At 39.2% G+C, this 18,690-nt stretch overlaps 1 protein-coding gene across 1 annotated transcript in view; it reads right to left on the bottom strand.

Moving 5' to 3' along the window:
* TOX (thymocyte selection associated high mobility group box) overlaps positions 1–18,690 on the bottom strand; it is a 283,911-nt gene that overhangs the window by 129,544 nt on the left and 135,677 nt on the right. Inside the window, exon 2 of the mRNA XM_063450412.1 lies at positions 16,745–16,810. Within this exon, the coding sequence (XP_063306482.1) occupies positions 16,745–16,810 (66 nt within the window). The remainder of the gene's footprint in view (positions 1–16,744; positions 16,811–18,690) is intronic.

Here is an 18,690-nt window from a genome sequence, read left to right as displayed (position 1 = left end):
GTCTCATTTAGTTGAATTGGAAGGGCTTGGAGAGTGTAGAGTAATCTTGGGAGGATATTCATTTTGATAATATTGATCCTACAGAACCATCCAAAACAAGGCCTTTGCCATCCTTGGAGGTCTTTAGTGATGTTATCTAGAAGTTTGCTGAAATTAAGGTTGTATAACAGTTTGAGGTTATGTGATATGTGGACTCCTAAATACTTGACTGAGGTGGGTTGCCACGTAAAATGGAATCTTTGTTGGAGTTGAGTGTTTAGGTATTTTGTGGAGTAGATGGGCATCAGGTCACATTTGGAAAGATTTGCCTGAAAATTAGAAATTGTGCCATAAAGGGCCATTTCAGAGATGATAGATGGAATGGTTGATAGTGGATTTGTTATTGTGAAGAGGAGGTCATCGGCAAATGCCATGACTTTATATTCATGATGATTTACTCTGATGCCTTTAATTTGTGGATTATCTCTGATCCCTTGTAGAAAGGGTTCCAAAATAAGTATAAACAGGAGAGGCGAGAGGGGACAACCTTGCCTCGTCCCATTAGTAATTTGGACTTGTTGTGACAATTGGCCATTAACACGTATCCGTGCTGTGGGTTTCGAGTATATAGCGGCTAACCATTCCATCCAGCGTGGTCCGAAGCCAAGGGCTTGTAAAGTGTGTTTAATTAAAGACCAGCTAACTCTATCAAATGCCTTTTCGGCGTCTATAGCAAGAAGTGAGCTATGGGTTTTGTGGATTTGAGCCCAGTGGATTAAATTGAGAACTTTCGTTGTATTGTTCTTTGCTTCCCTACCGGGAACAAAGCCTGCCTGGTCTGGGTGAATCAAATTTGGAAGGAAAATTTTTAGTCTGTTCGCCATTATCTTTGTTAGTACTTTAAGATCTATGTTAATTAGGGATATTGGTCTATAGTTTCCGCAACCAGTTGGGTCTTTGCCCGGTTTCGGGATAAGTGTGATGGTTGCTTCCAGGGAGGCTTTGGGGATGAGGTGTGAGAGTTTGTGAGTGTTGTATGCTTTAATGAATGGTTGTGTTAGTAATGATGAGAAGGTCTTATAGTATTTCCCTGTGTACCCATCTGGGCCGGGACTTTTACCTGAGGAGGAATACCTATGTTGGAGGAAGATCGTGTCGATCCGAGAATATGTGCCTGAGGGTGTGGAATAGAATGAGAAATCTTTTCGTGTAGGATTCAGTGCTCTCCAGCAGTCATAAAGTTGTGCTGTAAGGAGTGTAGAGTTTATCTTGTTTCTAATTTGTGTCATTTGTGGGTTTAATTTTGCGGTGGAGTCTAAATTTCCGTCTAGGGAGATGTTTATGTCTCCACCAATTATTAGTATACCTTCATGGAAGTCTGAAAGCTTATGTAGGATTTTTTCCAAGAACTGGTTTTGTTTTTTGTTAGGTGCGTATAGGTTGACCAGTGTTACTAAAGTGGGACCCAATTTCCCTTTCAAGCATAAAAATCTACCGGAGTCATCAGTGAGTTGTTCCTGGAGGGTAAATGGAGTATTTCTGCCAATCAAGATTGCAACCCCCCTTGATTTGGATTCAGAGTAGTGGCTATAGTGGCCTTGTGGGTAATCTTTATTGCGTAATTTAATTTGTGTACCTTTACGTAAATGTGTCTCTTGGACGAAAACTATATCAGCTTTCTGTCTACTAAAATCTGACAAAGCAAGAGATCTTTTTTCTGGGGTGTTCAGCCCTTTGGCATTTTGTGTTAATAATGTTAATGAATTCATTGTTACTTGAATGGACTGTGTTGCGATATTATTTGTAAAACACAGATCTTATTATAGAGGTGGGGAGGGAGAGATTGTCTGTGGTCCTGACCTTGGGTATATGATGAAGAGATTGTAACTTAGGCTTCCCTTAACTCAATTTATTATTAGCTATCACTAACAATTTCCTTTTCAAAAGCGCGTTTTCCTGCAATTATAACAGAGTGAAGTGTAGTTGGTTATACAATTAAAATGAGATGAACTAAAATAACATAAAATACAAAAGAAAGGTTATAACAACTGTAGATGTATACAACAGCCCCTTCTCAAGGGGTATCTCTCAATTAGCGAGAGTATAGGTGATCTATCTGGACACAGCGATAGATACCTAAGAAAATTGGGGAGAACCTTGTGGCATAAGCAAGGGTCCCGGATCTGCAATCCTATATTGCAAATTAATTTAAATTATTTTTGAGACAATTGATGAACTTAATGAGAGGGCAAGAACTAGAGGTATCAATAGTGTTACAACAGGTGGGAAAGTAGGTAAAGACGGAAGTCTTAGATTTATAGGATGTTTAAGGCAGCGGGGGGGGGGAAGGGGGGGGAAGGGGGGGGAAGGGGGGGGAAGGAGGGGGAAAGGGAGTGGTAGGATGGCGGGAACTAAGAGGATACCTATATAGGTAGGTAGTATGATATGTCTATACCATTAACATATTTGTCACATTGATATTACAGTGAACATTGACAATATCATTGTATCTTAATGTCATAATCTACACTTATATAGTCCCTTCACCCGAGGGTTCAGCTCAATATACCTAACATAGCATAACATGAGTGATACACCTGTGGAAGGAATAGAATGTTAGGAGTTACGTGTGGTTATCTGATGGGTTGAATTCAGGCGAATGAAGTGCGTCCCGCTGACATAGTCTGCTTGATTCGTGAGAGTCTCATACCGATATTGATCATCCCAACAGACCGAAACTACCTTCTGTAAAGCAGACTGGGATACCATAAGGGGAAGATATCGGGAGTAGTTATAATCAATGTTCTGGGTATTGATGATGATGGTTGTCGTCCGCCATTGGCTTATTTGTCCTCTAGTTAGTCCCTGTAGTAGTTGAAACATGGAAGCGAAGAGTTTGGGAAAATGTAAGGCTTTGAGGCTTCCTATCATTCCGGAGATTGTAGAATCTGTTGATCCGCGATGTCTGAGGAAATTCTTGAAATTTGTTGTGGTGAGACAAATCTTTGGTCGTTTCGTCGTTTTTTAGCAGGTGTAACCCATCTTTGTCTCTGTGGAAGGCTGGTTGATTCGTGCTGGAACTGTAGCCCATTCCAATCCAGTACCGTGGTGTGTGGTAAGTCTAGTGCTTGAAGGAACGGGGGAACGTCTAGGATAGAGGATATCGATAGTATTGTGCCTTTATTATTGACAATTAAGGCAAATGGGAAGCCCCAGCGGTATCTAATGTTTCTGTTTCTTAAGTGTTCAGTGACAGGTTTCAGAGCTCTGCGTGCCTGTAGAGTGTATCGAGAGAGGTCTGGGAAGATTTGTATTGGGTTGCCGTGAAATAGTAAGGGCTGTGAGGTTTCCCTAAGAGCTTTGAGTATATTCTCTTTAGTGGAGAAATAATGTAGTCGGCATATTGTGTCTCTTGGGGTGTCGGTTGACAGGCCTCTGGGGCGTAGTGAGCGGTGGGCTCTGTCAAGTAGGATATTGTTTTCCTGTTGTTCCCCTAGAATGAGATTAAAAAGCTCATTTAATATGGAGTCTAAGCTCTCACCTTGGGATTCTGGCAGGCCTCTAATTCGCAGGTTATTTCTCCTCCCTCGGTTATCCAAATCGTCTATGTGCCTTTGTGTGGCCGCCATGTTAAAGGCATGAGAGTTAAGCGTTGATGATATATTTGTGATTAAAGCTTGTGTGGTGTCCCTTTCTTCCTCCAAGTCTGACACTCTGAGGTTTAACTGGCGGACTTCCGAGCCTATCGCCTCCATTTTTTTGTGGAATGTGGCCTCCAGCTTACCCATCGAGTTTTGAAGGTCGTGTTGCATGTTGTACAGATCGTTTTTTGAAGGTAAGTTTTTTAGGATGGTTTTTATATCAGCTTCATATGTTATATCTGCCGAGGTGTGTGAGATTTCTGATGCTGAGGGACTAGTGGGTTGCTGATCGTTTTCCGCCATTACGTTAGTCGTGGTCGCGGCCTCATCCTCGCGGTTCGAGTTTTCTTTAAAATATCGGGTCAACGCTCCCGATTTGGTAGTAGGGGTTTTCCCTGTGTGTCCATGAGAAGGACCCTGCTTCTTGTGGTTGCCCATGTTTGTTTTTTTGTCTCTGATTAGTGTGGATTGGAATCCGGGTCCGCCGGAGCTAAGCTAGTGTGCGTCCATTCAGCTCAGCGGTCGGCCACGCCCCTGAAACCCTATATTTTTACACCATAAGTAAATCTGAATAAATATGAGGACAAATAAAAAAAATACAATAAAATAACCACACCCTTCAACCTGTTTAGGTGAACAAAAAGGAAAAGCAATCTTCCGGGCAGTCCAGATGCGAAATGCCACAGTGCCTAGAGGGCTATTGGCTATACCTCACTGATGATACCTTGCAAGGTTGAAACAATCATCTGGGGTTGCTGTTTCTCTCATGCAGATGAAACCTGTTGGCATTTGGGATCTGGACTGCCCATACCGGAGGAACCAGTCTAAAATTTATTTATTTAGAAAATATTTTACCAGGAAAGATACATTGAGATTTCTCTCGTTTTCAAGTATGTCCTGGGTCCACAAATCATTGCATTGTTACAGTTAGGGTACAATAAAATACAAAAACAATAATAATACACAATAAATACAAAATTTAACATAGAACAGGTAGGAAATATATAATCAACCATGACAGGTGCATTCTGTTTTGAGGTATGTAGAGAGATTATTTTTTTTTTATTCTTTATTTATATTGTGCGATCGTGTGATAACAAAAGAGCTTTGTAGGCCACGACAGCACTTCCAAGCAGAGAAATAACATGTTTAAGAATCATAGTCATGGCATTCAGGTAGACAGCACATTTTTGTATTGTAAAATGCAGGAGAAAGTCTAATATGGTAGAAGAGGTGTAGGTTGTAGTGTGCTCTGATAGACATTTTGAGTACACAAGTTTTAGAGGAGGAAATGGAAGAAAAAGGGTAGGCTCCCCAGACTGACTATTCATGCAACAATAAGTATGTTCATGCTAGGCATGGCCATAAACATAATCTACTGAATGAGTTTAGATATTAGCTCAACATTAGCTAAACACATAAGAGTTGTAGAGATTTCGTTAGGTGGCAGCAAGATTATGAGTGTCTCAAGATGCATATGCCTATCATGGCAGCAAAAGGATTAAGACAAAAATGAATGGCAACATATCATTAAAAATACAGTCAGTCAGGTAAGCCAAGGTTTCTGGTAAAGTCCACTGGTGCCCTGCAAGATGGGTCATCTGGTCTGGCAGCCTGATATCTTTGGGGTATCCCCGCAGGCAGATCCGCTGTGTTGTCCGGTCATACCTCCCGCTGGTAATTAGAAGCCCCTCCGTGCCGTGTGTTCTGGGTACCATGCCCTGCTGGTTTCTCGTGGTCATCAGTGGGGATCTTGTACTTGCTGATCTTAAGGGCCAGGAAGGTAGTCATGGCAGCCAAGCCTCCCCGTGAGTAGGTAGACAGGGACTTGTGGGTCGTAGGTAGGAGGCATTCTCAGCAAGCTGTTGTTCCTGCCTGCGGGCAGGCAAGGCTGTGTTGTGCGGTTTTGGTCGCATTGCTACCATTTTGGTACCCGGGCGCATGATGTACAGTGCCAGGTAGGCTGGATGATAGGCCAGTGTAAGGCGTTTTTTTCCTCCGGTGGGGACCGGGATAACCCCCCATTCCATGGGGGGGAAGCAGGGACCCGCGAGGTGCACTGCGAGGTGCATCGCAAGGCCTCTGCACGGCAGCCAAGTTTGCAAACAGGGCGGCGGCCGTCCGCCCCACTCTTCACCCACATAGGCCACAGACCCCAAAGCCTCATATCGCCCACAGGGGCTCCGAAACTCATGATCTCGGGGACCGCGGTGGCTCCGGCAGCTGCCCAGATATCTGTGACAACTTGTGGTCGCTGTTATTGCCGTGTTGCTTGGGTTTTGTACAATAGACCAAATTTGTCAGGAGCCTCTCCAGCCCGCAACCGGTCAGCATGGCGGTCGGGCCCCGCCCCCTAGGGAAGATTTTAAATTGTGCAGGAGGTCGTTCCACAATTGCGGTGCTCTGTAGGAGAAGGAGGATCGGGCTGCTTTCTTTTTGTATTGAGGAAGACTAAGTAAAGTGTTGGTACTGTATCGGAGATTATAGGAAGTGGGAACAGCCGGGGAAAGCCTTGTGTTCAGGTAGGGTGGGAGTTTCCCAGAAAAGCTCTTAAACACAAGGCTGGAAAGATGAAGGGTGCGTCTGGATTCCAGCAACAGCCAGTTTAGTTATTTTAGCATGTCACAATGGTGGGTCCTGTAATTACATTGTAGCACAAATCGGCAGAACGAGTTATACAATGTGTTGAATTTTTTTAATGTGGGATTGCGATGCAGATGCATATACTACATCCCCATAATCAATGATTGGCATCAGCATTTGCTGTACAATCTTTTCCTTTACTGTAGGGCTTAGGCAGGATTTGTTTCTGTACAGGGCACCTAGTTTTGGATGAAGTTTAGATGCAAGCTTTTCTATGTGCAGGCCAAAAGATAGATTGGGGTCTAACATCATACCCAAGTATTTGAAAGAGTGGACTGCGGTCAGTGTGCCATTTGAATTTGTTTTGATGGATAGGTGGGAGTTGTGTAATTTGTGTAATTTAAGTACTGTTCCAAAGATCATTGTGACAGTATTGTCAGTATTTGTCAGTCAAAATGCTTCAGATATTTTCTCTCTGTAAGTTGAGCTTAAACCAGCTTGAGATCTGAGCGGGGACCCACCGAAGGGCAGGCTAATTGAGCGGTTGTCCATTCTCACCTCTCTTGCTACTTGTTTTTCTCTCGGATAATAGGTAAGTAAACATTCAGGCAGCCTGATAAACCGGTTAGAAAACATACATGCTTCAGCAGTCAATATGCATTTTGTCTACTTATATTTTATATAGTTAATTACTAAATTCAATATAACATGTTACAGAAAATCCATACCTTTTATTCAATTGAACATTACTTTCTTAGCACAAGGTAGTAGACATTAATCATAGTGGCATTTGCAGTATTGCATTACAATTTAAATGAAAGACAGGAAAAATTAAACAAAGAGTAACTAATAATTCAAACAAGGAAGAAATGTAACTAATTAACACTAACTAGGATGACGGAAGATGGAAGAATAGCGGACTGTGAATCCATTCCGTAAGTTAAAGGACTAAGCAAATTTAGAGACTCAAATGGTTAACACACCCAATTCTCACTTTCAAGGTAACATTAAAATAAATATAAATCATATTAGGTTATTTCTAAAGTCAAGACAGGAAATCTGGAAACACAGAGCACAAAAGGCTGACACACCAATCTGAGAAAGGAAAGAATGTATTTCTATGCAGTCAATTGAATTTAGTTCCTTTTATAAACACATGGTTGTTTTTACTAACAATTTACACGGGGACATTGTTACTATGCAAGGAGTGGTAATTATTGTCAAATTTAAAATACAGTTTAAATGTGACCTCTTTGTATAATCATTCTCTGAACTACTATTCTATAAAATGTGCAACATTTGCTGTTAAAAATAACATTTTCACACTTAACTTCCATGGAATATACTGCAAATGCAAATATGTATACTCCTAAGTCCATTTCTTTTTTTAATTGTAAGCAATTAATTGTGAAACGATGTTTTAATCAAAACCATCTTCTTTAACTAAATCCATAATTATTTCTTTCCTGAGCACACACATGTACAAAAAATACATAACAAAAAATAGAGACTTACTTTTCCTTATGTATAGGGGTCAAATTTACAAAATCTGACAATGGACGGGGCTTAAAGGAAGGTTCCGTTTCCATGATCGAATTTACCCACAATCCATCAATAAAATCAATCCCACAGAAGGGCAAACAGCAGACATCATGGGCAGAGAAGAACAAAATCGCTACACCCGGTATTGAGCACAAGGAATAACAGATAAATAATAGACAATTGCTACCTCAAATTTTTTTTTTCAAATAATAACCCTTTAATCAAGTTTTGAAAAGATATATATACACTGCTCAAAAAAATAAAGGGAACACAATAATAACACATCCTAGATAGTGATGTCGCGAACATAAAATTTTCGGTTTGCGAACGGCGAACGCGAACTTCCGCAAATGTTCGCGAACGGGCGAACCGGGCGAACCGCCATAGACTTCAATGGCAGGCGAATTATAAAACCCACAGGGACTCTTTCTGGCCACAATAGTGATGTAAAAGATGTTTCAAGGGGACTAACACCTGGACTGTGGCATGCCGGAGGGGGATCCATGGCAAAACTCCCATGGAAAATTACATAGTTGATGCAGAGTCTGGTTTTAATCCATAAAGGGCATAAATCACCTAACATTCCTAAATTGTTTGGAATAACCTGCTTTAAAACATCAGGTATGATGTTGTATCGATCAGGTAGTGTAAGGGTTATGCCCGCTTCACAGTGACAGACCAAACTCCCCGTTTAACGCATCGCAAACAACCGCAAACAGTCCATTTGCAAAACCGCAAACTCCACATTTGCACAAGGTTGCATACCAAGCTAGCCATGTCCCGTTCCTTGTCATCACTGATGTCATTGAAGGTATCTTCCTCCACCCAGCCATGTACAACACCAAGGGTCCCCGAAAGGTGACAAAAAGCCCCCCTGGGACGCCTGCTGTGTTTGGTCTTCCACCTCCTCAAAGCTACCTTCCTCCTCTGACTCCTCTTCTTCAGACTCCTCTCTCTGCATTGCCTCTCTCTGCGTTATTATAAGGTGTGTTAAGTAGTACTATTCCTATCAGTTTAATCCCTGTTACGTCCCCTATCAGGGGACGTGTATATAAGGCATCGATTTTAGAAAGCGGGAGATGGAAAAAGATGCTTGGTCGGTCCTCCTACTTCAAATTTGGGGCACTGCGCGTGCAATCTAATGTGCCACCAGATAGGAGTGGTGTGTTAAGTAGTACTATTCCTATCAGTTTAATCCCTGTTACGTCCCCTATCAGGGGACGTGTATATAAGGCATCAATTTTAGGAAGCGGGAGATGGAAAAAGATGCTTGGTCGGTCCTCCTACTTCAAATTTGGGGCACTGCGCATGCAATCTAATGTGCCACCAGATAGGAGTGGTGTGTTAAGTAGTACTATTCCTATCAGTTTAATCCCTGTTACGTCCCCTATCAGGGGACGTGTATATAAGGCATCGATTTTAGGAAGCGGGAGATGGAAAAACATTCCTGGTCGGTCCTCCCACTTCAATTTGGGGCACTGCGTGTGCAATCTAATGTGACACCAGATATGAGTGGTGGCACTGGGCAAGTGGGCACAGTATACGCTGCAAGCCTGACACACACACTGGCAGACAACTAACTCGTGAAGGAAACTGACTGCTATTATATTACAGTCCAAAACGTTTTTTTTTTTTAATGCAAGCTATTGTGACACCAGTGAGTGAGTGGTGGCACTGGGCAGGCCCTAGAACGCACACTAGTGAAGGAAACTGACTGCTACTATATTACAGTCAAAAAAGTTTAGTTTTTTTTTTTTAAATGCAAGCTATTGGGACACCAGATATGAGTGAGTGGTGGCACTGGGCAGGCCCTCAAACGCACACTAGTGAAGGAAACTGACTGCTACTATATTACAGTCAAAAAAGTTTTTTTTTTTTTTTTTTTAAATGCAAGCTATATGGACACCAGTGAATGAGTGGTAGCACTGGGCAGGCCCTGAAACGCACACTAGTGAAGGAAACTGACTGCTATTATATTACAGTCAAAAAAGTTTTGTTTTGTTAAATGCAAGCTATTGGGACACCAGTGAGTGAGTGGTGGCACTGGGCAAGTGGGCACAGTATACGCTGTGAGCCTGACACACACGCTGGCAGACAACTAACTGCTATTCAATCTATTACAGTCAAATTTTTTTTTTTTTAAATGTACACTCCTGTTACACCAGATATGAGTTGCACTGGTGTGACACTGTGCCCTGGCAGGCCATGAAACGCACACTAGTGAAGGAAACTGACTGCTATTATATTACAGTCCAAAAAGTTTTTTTTGTTAAATGCAAGCTATTGTGACACCAGATATGAGTGGTGGCACTGGGCAAGTGGGCACAGTATACGCTGTGAGCCTGACACACACGCTGGCAGACAACTAACTGCTATTCAATCTATTACAGTCAAATTTTTTTTTTTTTTTTAAATGTACACTCCTGTTACACCAGATATGAGTTGCACTGGTGTGACACTGTGCCCTGGCAGGCCCTGAAACGCACACTAGTGAAGGAAACTGACTGCTATTATATTACAGTCCAAAAAGTTTTTTTTGTTAAATGCAAGCTATTGTGACACCAGATATGAGTGGTGGCACTGGGCAAGTGGGCACAGTATACGCTGCGAGCCTGACACACACTCTGGCAGACAACTAACTGCTATTCAATCTATTACAGTCAAAATTTTATTTATTTTTTAAATGTACACTACTGTTACACCAGATATGAGTTTCACTGGTGTGACACTGTGCCCTGGCAGACCCTGAAACGCACACTAGTGAAGGTAGCTGACTGTTATTATATTACAGTCCAAAAGTTTCTATTTTGTTAAATGCAAGCTATTGTGACACCAGTGAGTGAGTGGTGGCACTGGGCAGGCCCTGAAACGCACACTAGTGAAGGAAACTGACTGCTATTATACTACATTAAAAAAGTAGTTTTTTGTTTAAATGCAAGCTATTGTGACACCAGTGAGTGGGTGGTGGCACTGGACAAGTGGGCACAGTATATGCTGTGAGCCTGACACACAGGCTGGCTGGCAGGCAGGCAGGCAACTGCAATTACATTACACAGAAAAAAAAAAGCAGACTGATGTTCTAGCCCTAAAAACGGCTTTTTGGGGGTGCTGTCCTTACAGCAGAGATCAGATGAGTCCTTCAGGACTGTAGTGGACACTGAATACACTAGCCTAGCTATCAATTTCCCTATCAAATCAACAGCAGCTACACTGTCCCTACTCTCACTAAGAATGCAGCTTCACAATGAATGTAAAATGGATGCTGTCCAGGAGGTGGGAGGGTCTGGGAGGGAGGGTCTGCTGCTGAATGGCTGGAAAGTGTCTGCTGACTGTGAGGTACAGGCCAGGGTCAAAGTTTACTCAATGATGACGAATAGGGGGCGGACCGAACAGCGCATGCAGTAATGCCGGGAGCTGTTTTTTTAATGTCACTCCGGCCCCAGAATCACTAAATGGCATGTGAGGGAGCAAAACAGTAGGATGACAGTCACGGCTGCCATGCTAGACCCAGGAACAGGATCCACTCCAGCTCACCCAAAGGTAGGAAGGCTGTGTAGACCTAAATAAAAATAATAAAATAATAATTTGTATAAGTGTGAAAGAATGTATGTGTGAGTGTGTTAGTATCAGTGAGAGTGTTTGTCTGTCAGTGAATGTGTGTTTGTCAGTGTATGTGTGTATCTGTCAGTGTATGTGTTTGTCTGTCAGTGAGTGTGTGTGTCTCTAAGTGTGTGTATCAGTAAATGTGTGTGTTTCTGTCAGAGTATTTCAAATCAGTGAGGGTGTGTGTCTGTCAGTGTTTCTGTGTGAGAGTATGTCAGTGTATGTGTATCTGAGTGTGTGTCTGTCAGTGAGTGGGTGTGTCAGTGTCAATAAATGTGTGTCAGTGATAGTGTGTGTGTGCCTAAAACGATTAAAATGTTTAATTAAAAAATGTTTTACTCAATTCATGTTATTTGTAATGATATGCATATATATGTGTGTCTATCAGTGAGTGTGCATGTCCATGTGAGTGTGTGCCTGTGAGTGTGTGTCAGTGAGTGTATGCCAGTGTATGTGTATCTATCAGTGAGTCGGTGTGTCAGTTTCAATGACTGTATGTATGGGTCAGTGGAACTGTGATATGCATATATGTGTGTATTTGCATGCACAATATATATACACGTTATTAAGAAATGTGTATTATATTAAAGTGCATATAAAATACATGTATATTAAAGAGCATTAAAATTCATCTATACATTTTGCTAGCAGAATGCTAGCAAATATATAGATTTTAATTTAAAGCTCTTTAAAATATTGTCCCTTCCCTACCCGTCAAAGAAATCCTCAACATTAAACGTGTGTGCCAGTGACAAATTGGGTCTAATGCCATAGATTGAGTGAAGGCGGTCCTCTTGCTCCCTCTGTTTCTCAAACAAGCAAATGCTTGTTGGGTGTACATGGGATGCACTGATTCTGGTGCGCTGACAGTGAAGCCAGCATGTTAGCCTCAGCATAGGGGATTGACATGCTTAGGGAATTGACCCCAAGTAGGGCCAATCACTTACTATACACTCACACACAACCAAACCTCATACACAATCACATTTAGCCAGTCACACACATACACAGAATCACACTCTGCCAACTCCATACATACACATCTCACTCAGCCAACCAAAACAATCAGACTCAACTAAGCCCCACACAGAATCACACTCAGCCAAGTCCACTCAATCACACACAGACACCACGCACATCCCATTCAGATGTATTGTTTAGGAGAGCAAGGCCAGCAGTAAGAGGGGCACTTCTTTGATTCTTGCTCAGGGGCCCTGTGATTCCTAGTTATGCCATGTAGTCAACATGTAAAAATAGTATGTCAATTTATCAGAGCGTGCTATTTAAAGAAAATGATTTCACAAACAAACATAGAAAACATATTCGCATAAGAAAGGGCAAGAGTGGACAAGCAGACTACAAATTTACAAGATATAAAGTACTGGAATCAAAATCAATTTGTTGAGTGTTCTAAAATGGAAAGATGATGGTAAAAAGTAAAAGCTGAGAGTATGTCTATTTCAAGGATGAGAAAACCATTAGGCTATAAAATGATTGATGAATTTCCAGAGTGGGTGAGGTGGATTTCATTTAGTGAACAGAGGGGCATGGTATATTACTGGGTGTACCAAGCATCTCATTAGGAAAAGTCATGATTAAAGGAACACTCCAAGTACCTAAAGCACTTTAGCTTCCTGAAGTGCTTTACATGTGCAGACTGTGTCCTCTTTATTCATTTTACAAATACTGCAGATTTCAATAGAAATCGACACTTTTATAAAATGTATCTTGTTACAACCCCTTGGCTGTCAGTCATACAACTGGTTCTGTCACTTCCTGGTTGCAGAGCTAATGAGGCAGCAATAGCCCAGAGCACATGCCTTGTAAAGACTTCTTACTGAGCTGCATTGAGAAGTCTGTGATTGCATAGCCACAGAAAGTCTGGGCTGGGGAAGGGCTTGCAAAGGCTGTTGACAAGAGATCTGCAGCTTTGGCAAGTAAACAATTTTAGATATCCACCAAATAAAAAATGCATAATTAAATGTATGGATGTTTTCTCTGGAGTGTAGCTACTTAATAATGTTTTTTTTTATTTAGTTTTTTTGGACGGTGTAGTGTAGCTTTAAGAAAACATATCACAAACACATTTGTGTCTTTCACATTTTAAAGAGGAAACATTTAAAATTTTTTCAAAGAAACATTGATTCTGACAGAAAAACAAAACAAAATGACTAACATACTCAACCCATTCCCTTAAAACATAGGTTCCATTCCATTTTGTAAGCCCAAAAACTTCATACAAAAAATGATATGAAATGGAGAATTCACATACAAAGAGTTTATATGTCAATTTGTTACATTTCTTAGTATTATTTTTTTTACGCTGAGAAACAGACAAATATGTACAATCTTCTGTTAACCAGCTCCATAGAGACATAAAGATAAAGAACTGTCAGGCCTAAAATAAACAATGGTCAAATATGAATAAAAATAGCAGTGTAAATGCAGTTTTACAGTAGGTATAGTAACCAGTGTCCTGTCTACTACACTATTATTCATTAGCAGTCTAATAGGAGAACAATGGGCCAAATTCTATCAGACAGTAAAAAAAAAATTCATATTTTTCTGATATTGTTTTTAACTTTCATATTTGTTTTTGATAATCCAATGTGTGCATGTATTACACATTTGTAGACGGATATTCAGTCTAGCGTATTGTGACAAGACATCATATTTCCTTAAAGGGACAGTAACTATTTTTTTCTATACATATTGATAAAATCTGGAGTATTATTACTACATAGGTTCTCCTATTCGACTGCTATTTGATAAGAGTGCAGTACACAGCAAGGAAGGACACCAGTTGACATACCTGCTGTCTGCACTTGCACTGTTATTTGTGTTCATTTATTGATCATTGCTTGTCTTGGTCATGTGATTCATATAATCTGTGCTGATTTACATATTTTAAATTTCTTAGCAAAAGAAAAAAATGCTAATAAAAAACATATTGATATATGAATTATTTATGTGTGGATTCTCCTTCATTTTATATATATATATACACATAATTTATTTTGGGGGGGTGGGGTAGAGGCATATTTTACAGAATTATGCACCTAAGCATGCTTAGGTTTGGTTGTGTGGTGTTGTATAATTTTTTTTGCCTATTTAACCAAAAAATGTCTTGATGGCATTTTGTAAATCGATTAGTGTTAGGCTAAGGCGTGTTTGCACAGCTAAAGTCTTGAACACACTGGGACATTGATGACTAAATATGAATAATATAAGAGTGCTAAGAGTTTGAACTCCATATGTGGTTTTGAGTGAGAAGCATTGTTGGCAGTTAACACAAAAAGAGCAAATACAGCAAAATTCAGATTTGTATGATTACCAATATTTAAGCATTGATATGTGTTTAGTGGTTTAGTGGCAACATTTCAGCTCCATTAAGCCATAGCAAATGGCTTTACCAAGGCTCAGGACAGCCAATACATTATCACTTGTTATCTTTATTGATATTCCATAAGATGACTAGTTAAAACAGGTTACTGTTAAAGTTGACAAGAGAAAAACCAAGAATTTGAAGTGTTTTTGTGTCCTAAGCCAAGATGTTTGTTGTATAAATAAAATAATCTTAATAGGGAGAAAAAAATATGTAAAGTCTAGTATGTATATATTTTCCTTAAAACATCACTACAGTTTGACTCAAGGGTCTGATGCACTCAGGTCATACAACCAGGGTTAATAAACTCCTCATGCAAGCCCTCCCCAGTGGAGTATTGGCACTATAGAGCTTCATGAACTCTCACTTCACATGATCTGTTATGGAGGTGACCACAGGAAAGCATATATTTGAGAAGAGAAAATGGAAGAAGTTCCGTGTCTGCCCCCAATCCACCTTTTGGAGCATACGTACATTTGATTGAACCTGAGCTGTAGAATCACTTGCCCATTTAGAAAAAGCAATCACTTAAAAAGACACAATTTACTGGAATACATGGATATTTATAACAATCTCTAGTTTATTGCAAAATTGGAAAATTGGGGGTTTTGCCTTATTTTGGATCAACAACAAAAGTAGATGTGAGAAAGGATAAACTTGATGAATACATGCCTCTTTTCAGTCTATATAACTATATGACTATGTAACATCTACACAGACAGAACAACATTATGTGGTGAACATGAGGACTTTCCCTAGAAAGTGAGCCTATCTTAATCACAATATTTTTAAAAGTCTAATGCAAAGTCAAAGGAGCGTATTGCTTGGCTGGAGAAAGTCCTGTATAGGCCATAAAAAAACATTAGCTAATAACATTTGAATAATATATGCATTGCTAACATGAGCTGAAATAAATTATGTGTATGAAGTGACAATTTTGCATCATGATACTGCTGAATTTGAGCTATGGTCCCAATCAGCTTTGCTTTCTGAAACTATAGCTACGTGTTTGGTAAAAAAATATTAAGAAGATATGAGAAAAGTGATGTATGTATGCAAAATAAAATTGAATACACTGCAAAAGATGGATTGCACAAATTAATTCATTTGAGGAGATTCACTACTTTAATGTAAGCAGAAACAAATGATATAGAAAGTATACATTATGCAGTGTATATGTGTAATTTTGCATTTAACAGTATGTATATTCAAGATTTAGTAGGGTTGGTGTACACTTGCCATGATTTATCAGGAAAAAAAGTAATCTTTTCTTGTAATCTAATAGCAAAGGATCATCTATAAATCTTTCAGTCATATGTGAATCGTTGAGATAAAGAACACATTTTAAAAACGGTAGCATTTGTTTTGTTCAATGATAGGTTCAATTTAAAACTACACTGTGTGTTTACTCTCTCCAAATGCCTGCTACTTCTATGGTTAACATCAGAGATCTCACTTAAACTTCATTATTTTGTTAATGTGTAATTAGTAATTTGGATCCTGCTGTTTTGTTTTTGTATAATGTAAATTCCACATAAAAAATCTTTAACCACAAAATGTGTGCTGAAAACACAGCATGTTTCTTGTTTCTAATTAAAACATTTTGTGACATGTGCAGCTTAAAATGATTAACTTGTCTGCAGTTACAAATCCAAATAAGCGGCACCTGTAAGGGGTTTATTCCTTAAGGTAAAAACAACTGTTTAGGAAGGATCATGCTGGTAAAACAGCTGCTTACACACTAGAGATGCTACAAGGTAATATTTTTCAGTAAATGCCACATTGCGTTGTTTTTCACTGTGTTTTTTTTTCTTTGTTTTACATTTCTATTTATTCATTTATTTTTATCTGCCCTATCTCATTAAGTGGCAAAAAGGCTTAAATGCTTGTTGATAAATTATGATAATTCTTGATTGCGGCAGTTATGGATAGCACCACTCATTTGCAATGCAGCTTTTCAGATTTGTTTAATTACAATTTGAAGCAAGGCATAGAAGATTAATTAACCCACCTGGCTTGCTGGCACATAATCCTGGCTTGGCTCTGTCATGCTCATATACATGTTCTCCCCGTCAAACTAAAAATAAAATATAGAAAACATTTAGTAATCATGAAAGCTTTTTAATATCCATTGTTAATGCATAAACAATCCAAACACCATAAACAAAACAAACAAAATATGTGTACAACAACATACATATAACAGTATGTTGACAAGTTGTGCTGCTATTGCGTGCCTGAGATAGTTATTGAGGGAACATGTCAGTGATTTGTGATAATTAGTGAACTAGTAATTATACCAAGCAAGCAATAAATGAATGGTTTCCTTTCATCCACAATCTGTTACAAAACAAAATGGATCATTGTGTGCACCATGTTCAGATATTGCTGCTGGGCCTAATGAAGTACTAAATAAATTGTGCATTTTCTCGTGGGAGAAGGTAAATTGTAGCTTAGTTACAAAATGCATAATGATGTATCCTAATGTCTTCTCTTATTAAAACAATGTATTTCTTAATACAGATTTTAAATCAAAATAAATAGACGTGTCACACAAGATTACTGTGAGAAGACATGACATATATTTGTAGCATCACTTTGTACATCCATAAAGCACATCGTCTGTTAATAAGTAAAGAGCAAGCAGAATAAATTCTGAAGGATCTTGTTATTTTTTTTTCCAATAAATACAATACATGGAATTCATTACCCATTAACAGCAACATATATCTCTTAATTACAGATGGATGAATACAGTTAGGCAGACTATTAAATTATAGAATGGCATGTAATCACATTCCTACAAGACGTTTATTTAGTAAAAATATAAGTCTCTTAAGATGAGAAAACCAACCTAAATAATGAAGTTTGTAAAAGTAATATGTAGGTTTGCAAAATAGTAAAACATATAAAACAAGATGTATAACAGTCTCATCTTGCATGAGATTGAAGTGCTCCCCGATGTTAGCATCACAAAGACGAATGAATCAATCTGATTCCCTGTATGAAAGAGTTGCTTACATTCTAAACAGTGGCAGCAATTTGATATGAATGGACATGACAGCACTTGAAGGGGTCATGGTGTACTATACAAGTCACTGGAAATGGTATATTTATAGATATTTAGAAAGCATTATTTTAATACTTATAGCCATACACTGTTTTCCCCGAAAATATTACCAGGTTTTATATTAATTTTTGCCCTGAAAAACACACTAGAGCTTATTTTCGGGATATGTCTTAATTTCCGGGGAAAAACAGTAGCAAGCATGTACAAGAAAGCAGGGCTACATTCGGGGGAATTCCCCCAAACAAAGACCAGTACACTAGGACATGGAATCCAGCAAATCTATGTTCTGGGAAACTTCCCCCCCGAACATAGATTATCTTGATAGTGTTTGGAATCCCACGAATAAGCCAGGGCTTATTTTTGGGAGATGTCTTATTTTCTGGTAAAGAGGGTAGTACCTGGATACTGACCCAGGTCTCAATTTAATATGCTTTCCAAAAACTCAATACTGTTAGAAAAACTCTCCAAATTATTTTTCAGCAAAAAGTTTGCAGAGACTTTAATGGTGAGTTTTTCTAACGTTATTGAATAAGTTGGAAAGCTTATAAAATTGAGGTTTTGTTGTCTGATAGATAGATTCTGGGACAGATAGTTGGGAGGTCTGCAATGAGCTCTGAAGATATATTATTATTGGATTTTTTTCCCAACATGTCATGAAAACCTGATAGACCCTGATAGATTTTAAATCAAGCTTATAGGTATTAGCAAATATTGAATGTAATATCTCACCTCTAATTTAAAACACATTGACAGGGCTATTAATTAAAGTAAGAATTCAAGATGAATTCACAGTAAATTTCAAAAGGTAGAAATACCCAAATTGGGAAACTCCAAATTCCAAAGTCAGCTATTCTCTCAGTTTGACTACTCTGTCTTTAAATTTGAAA

The sequence above is a fragment of the Pelobates fuscus genome, chromosome 4, assembly GCF_036172605.1.
Source record: "Pelobates fuscus isolate aPelFus1 chromosome 4, aPelFus1.pri, whole genome shotgun sequence".
In the NCBI taxonomy this organism is placed as follows: Eukaryota; Metazoa; Chordata; class Amphibia; order Anura; family Pelobatidae; genus Pelobates; species Pelobates fuscus.
Note: the sequence above shows the minus strand (reverse complement) of the source record. Positions and strands in the feature narration are given on the sequence as shown.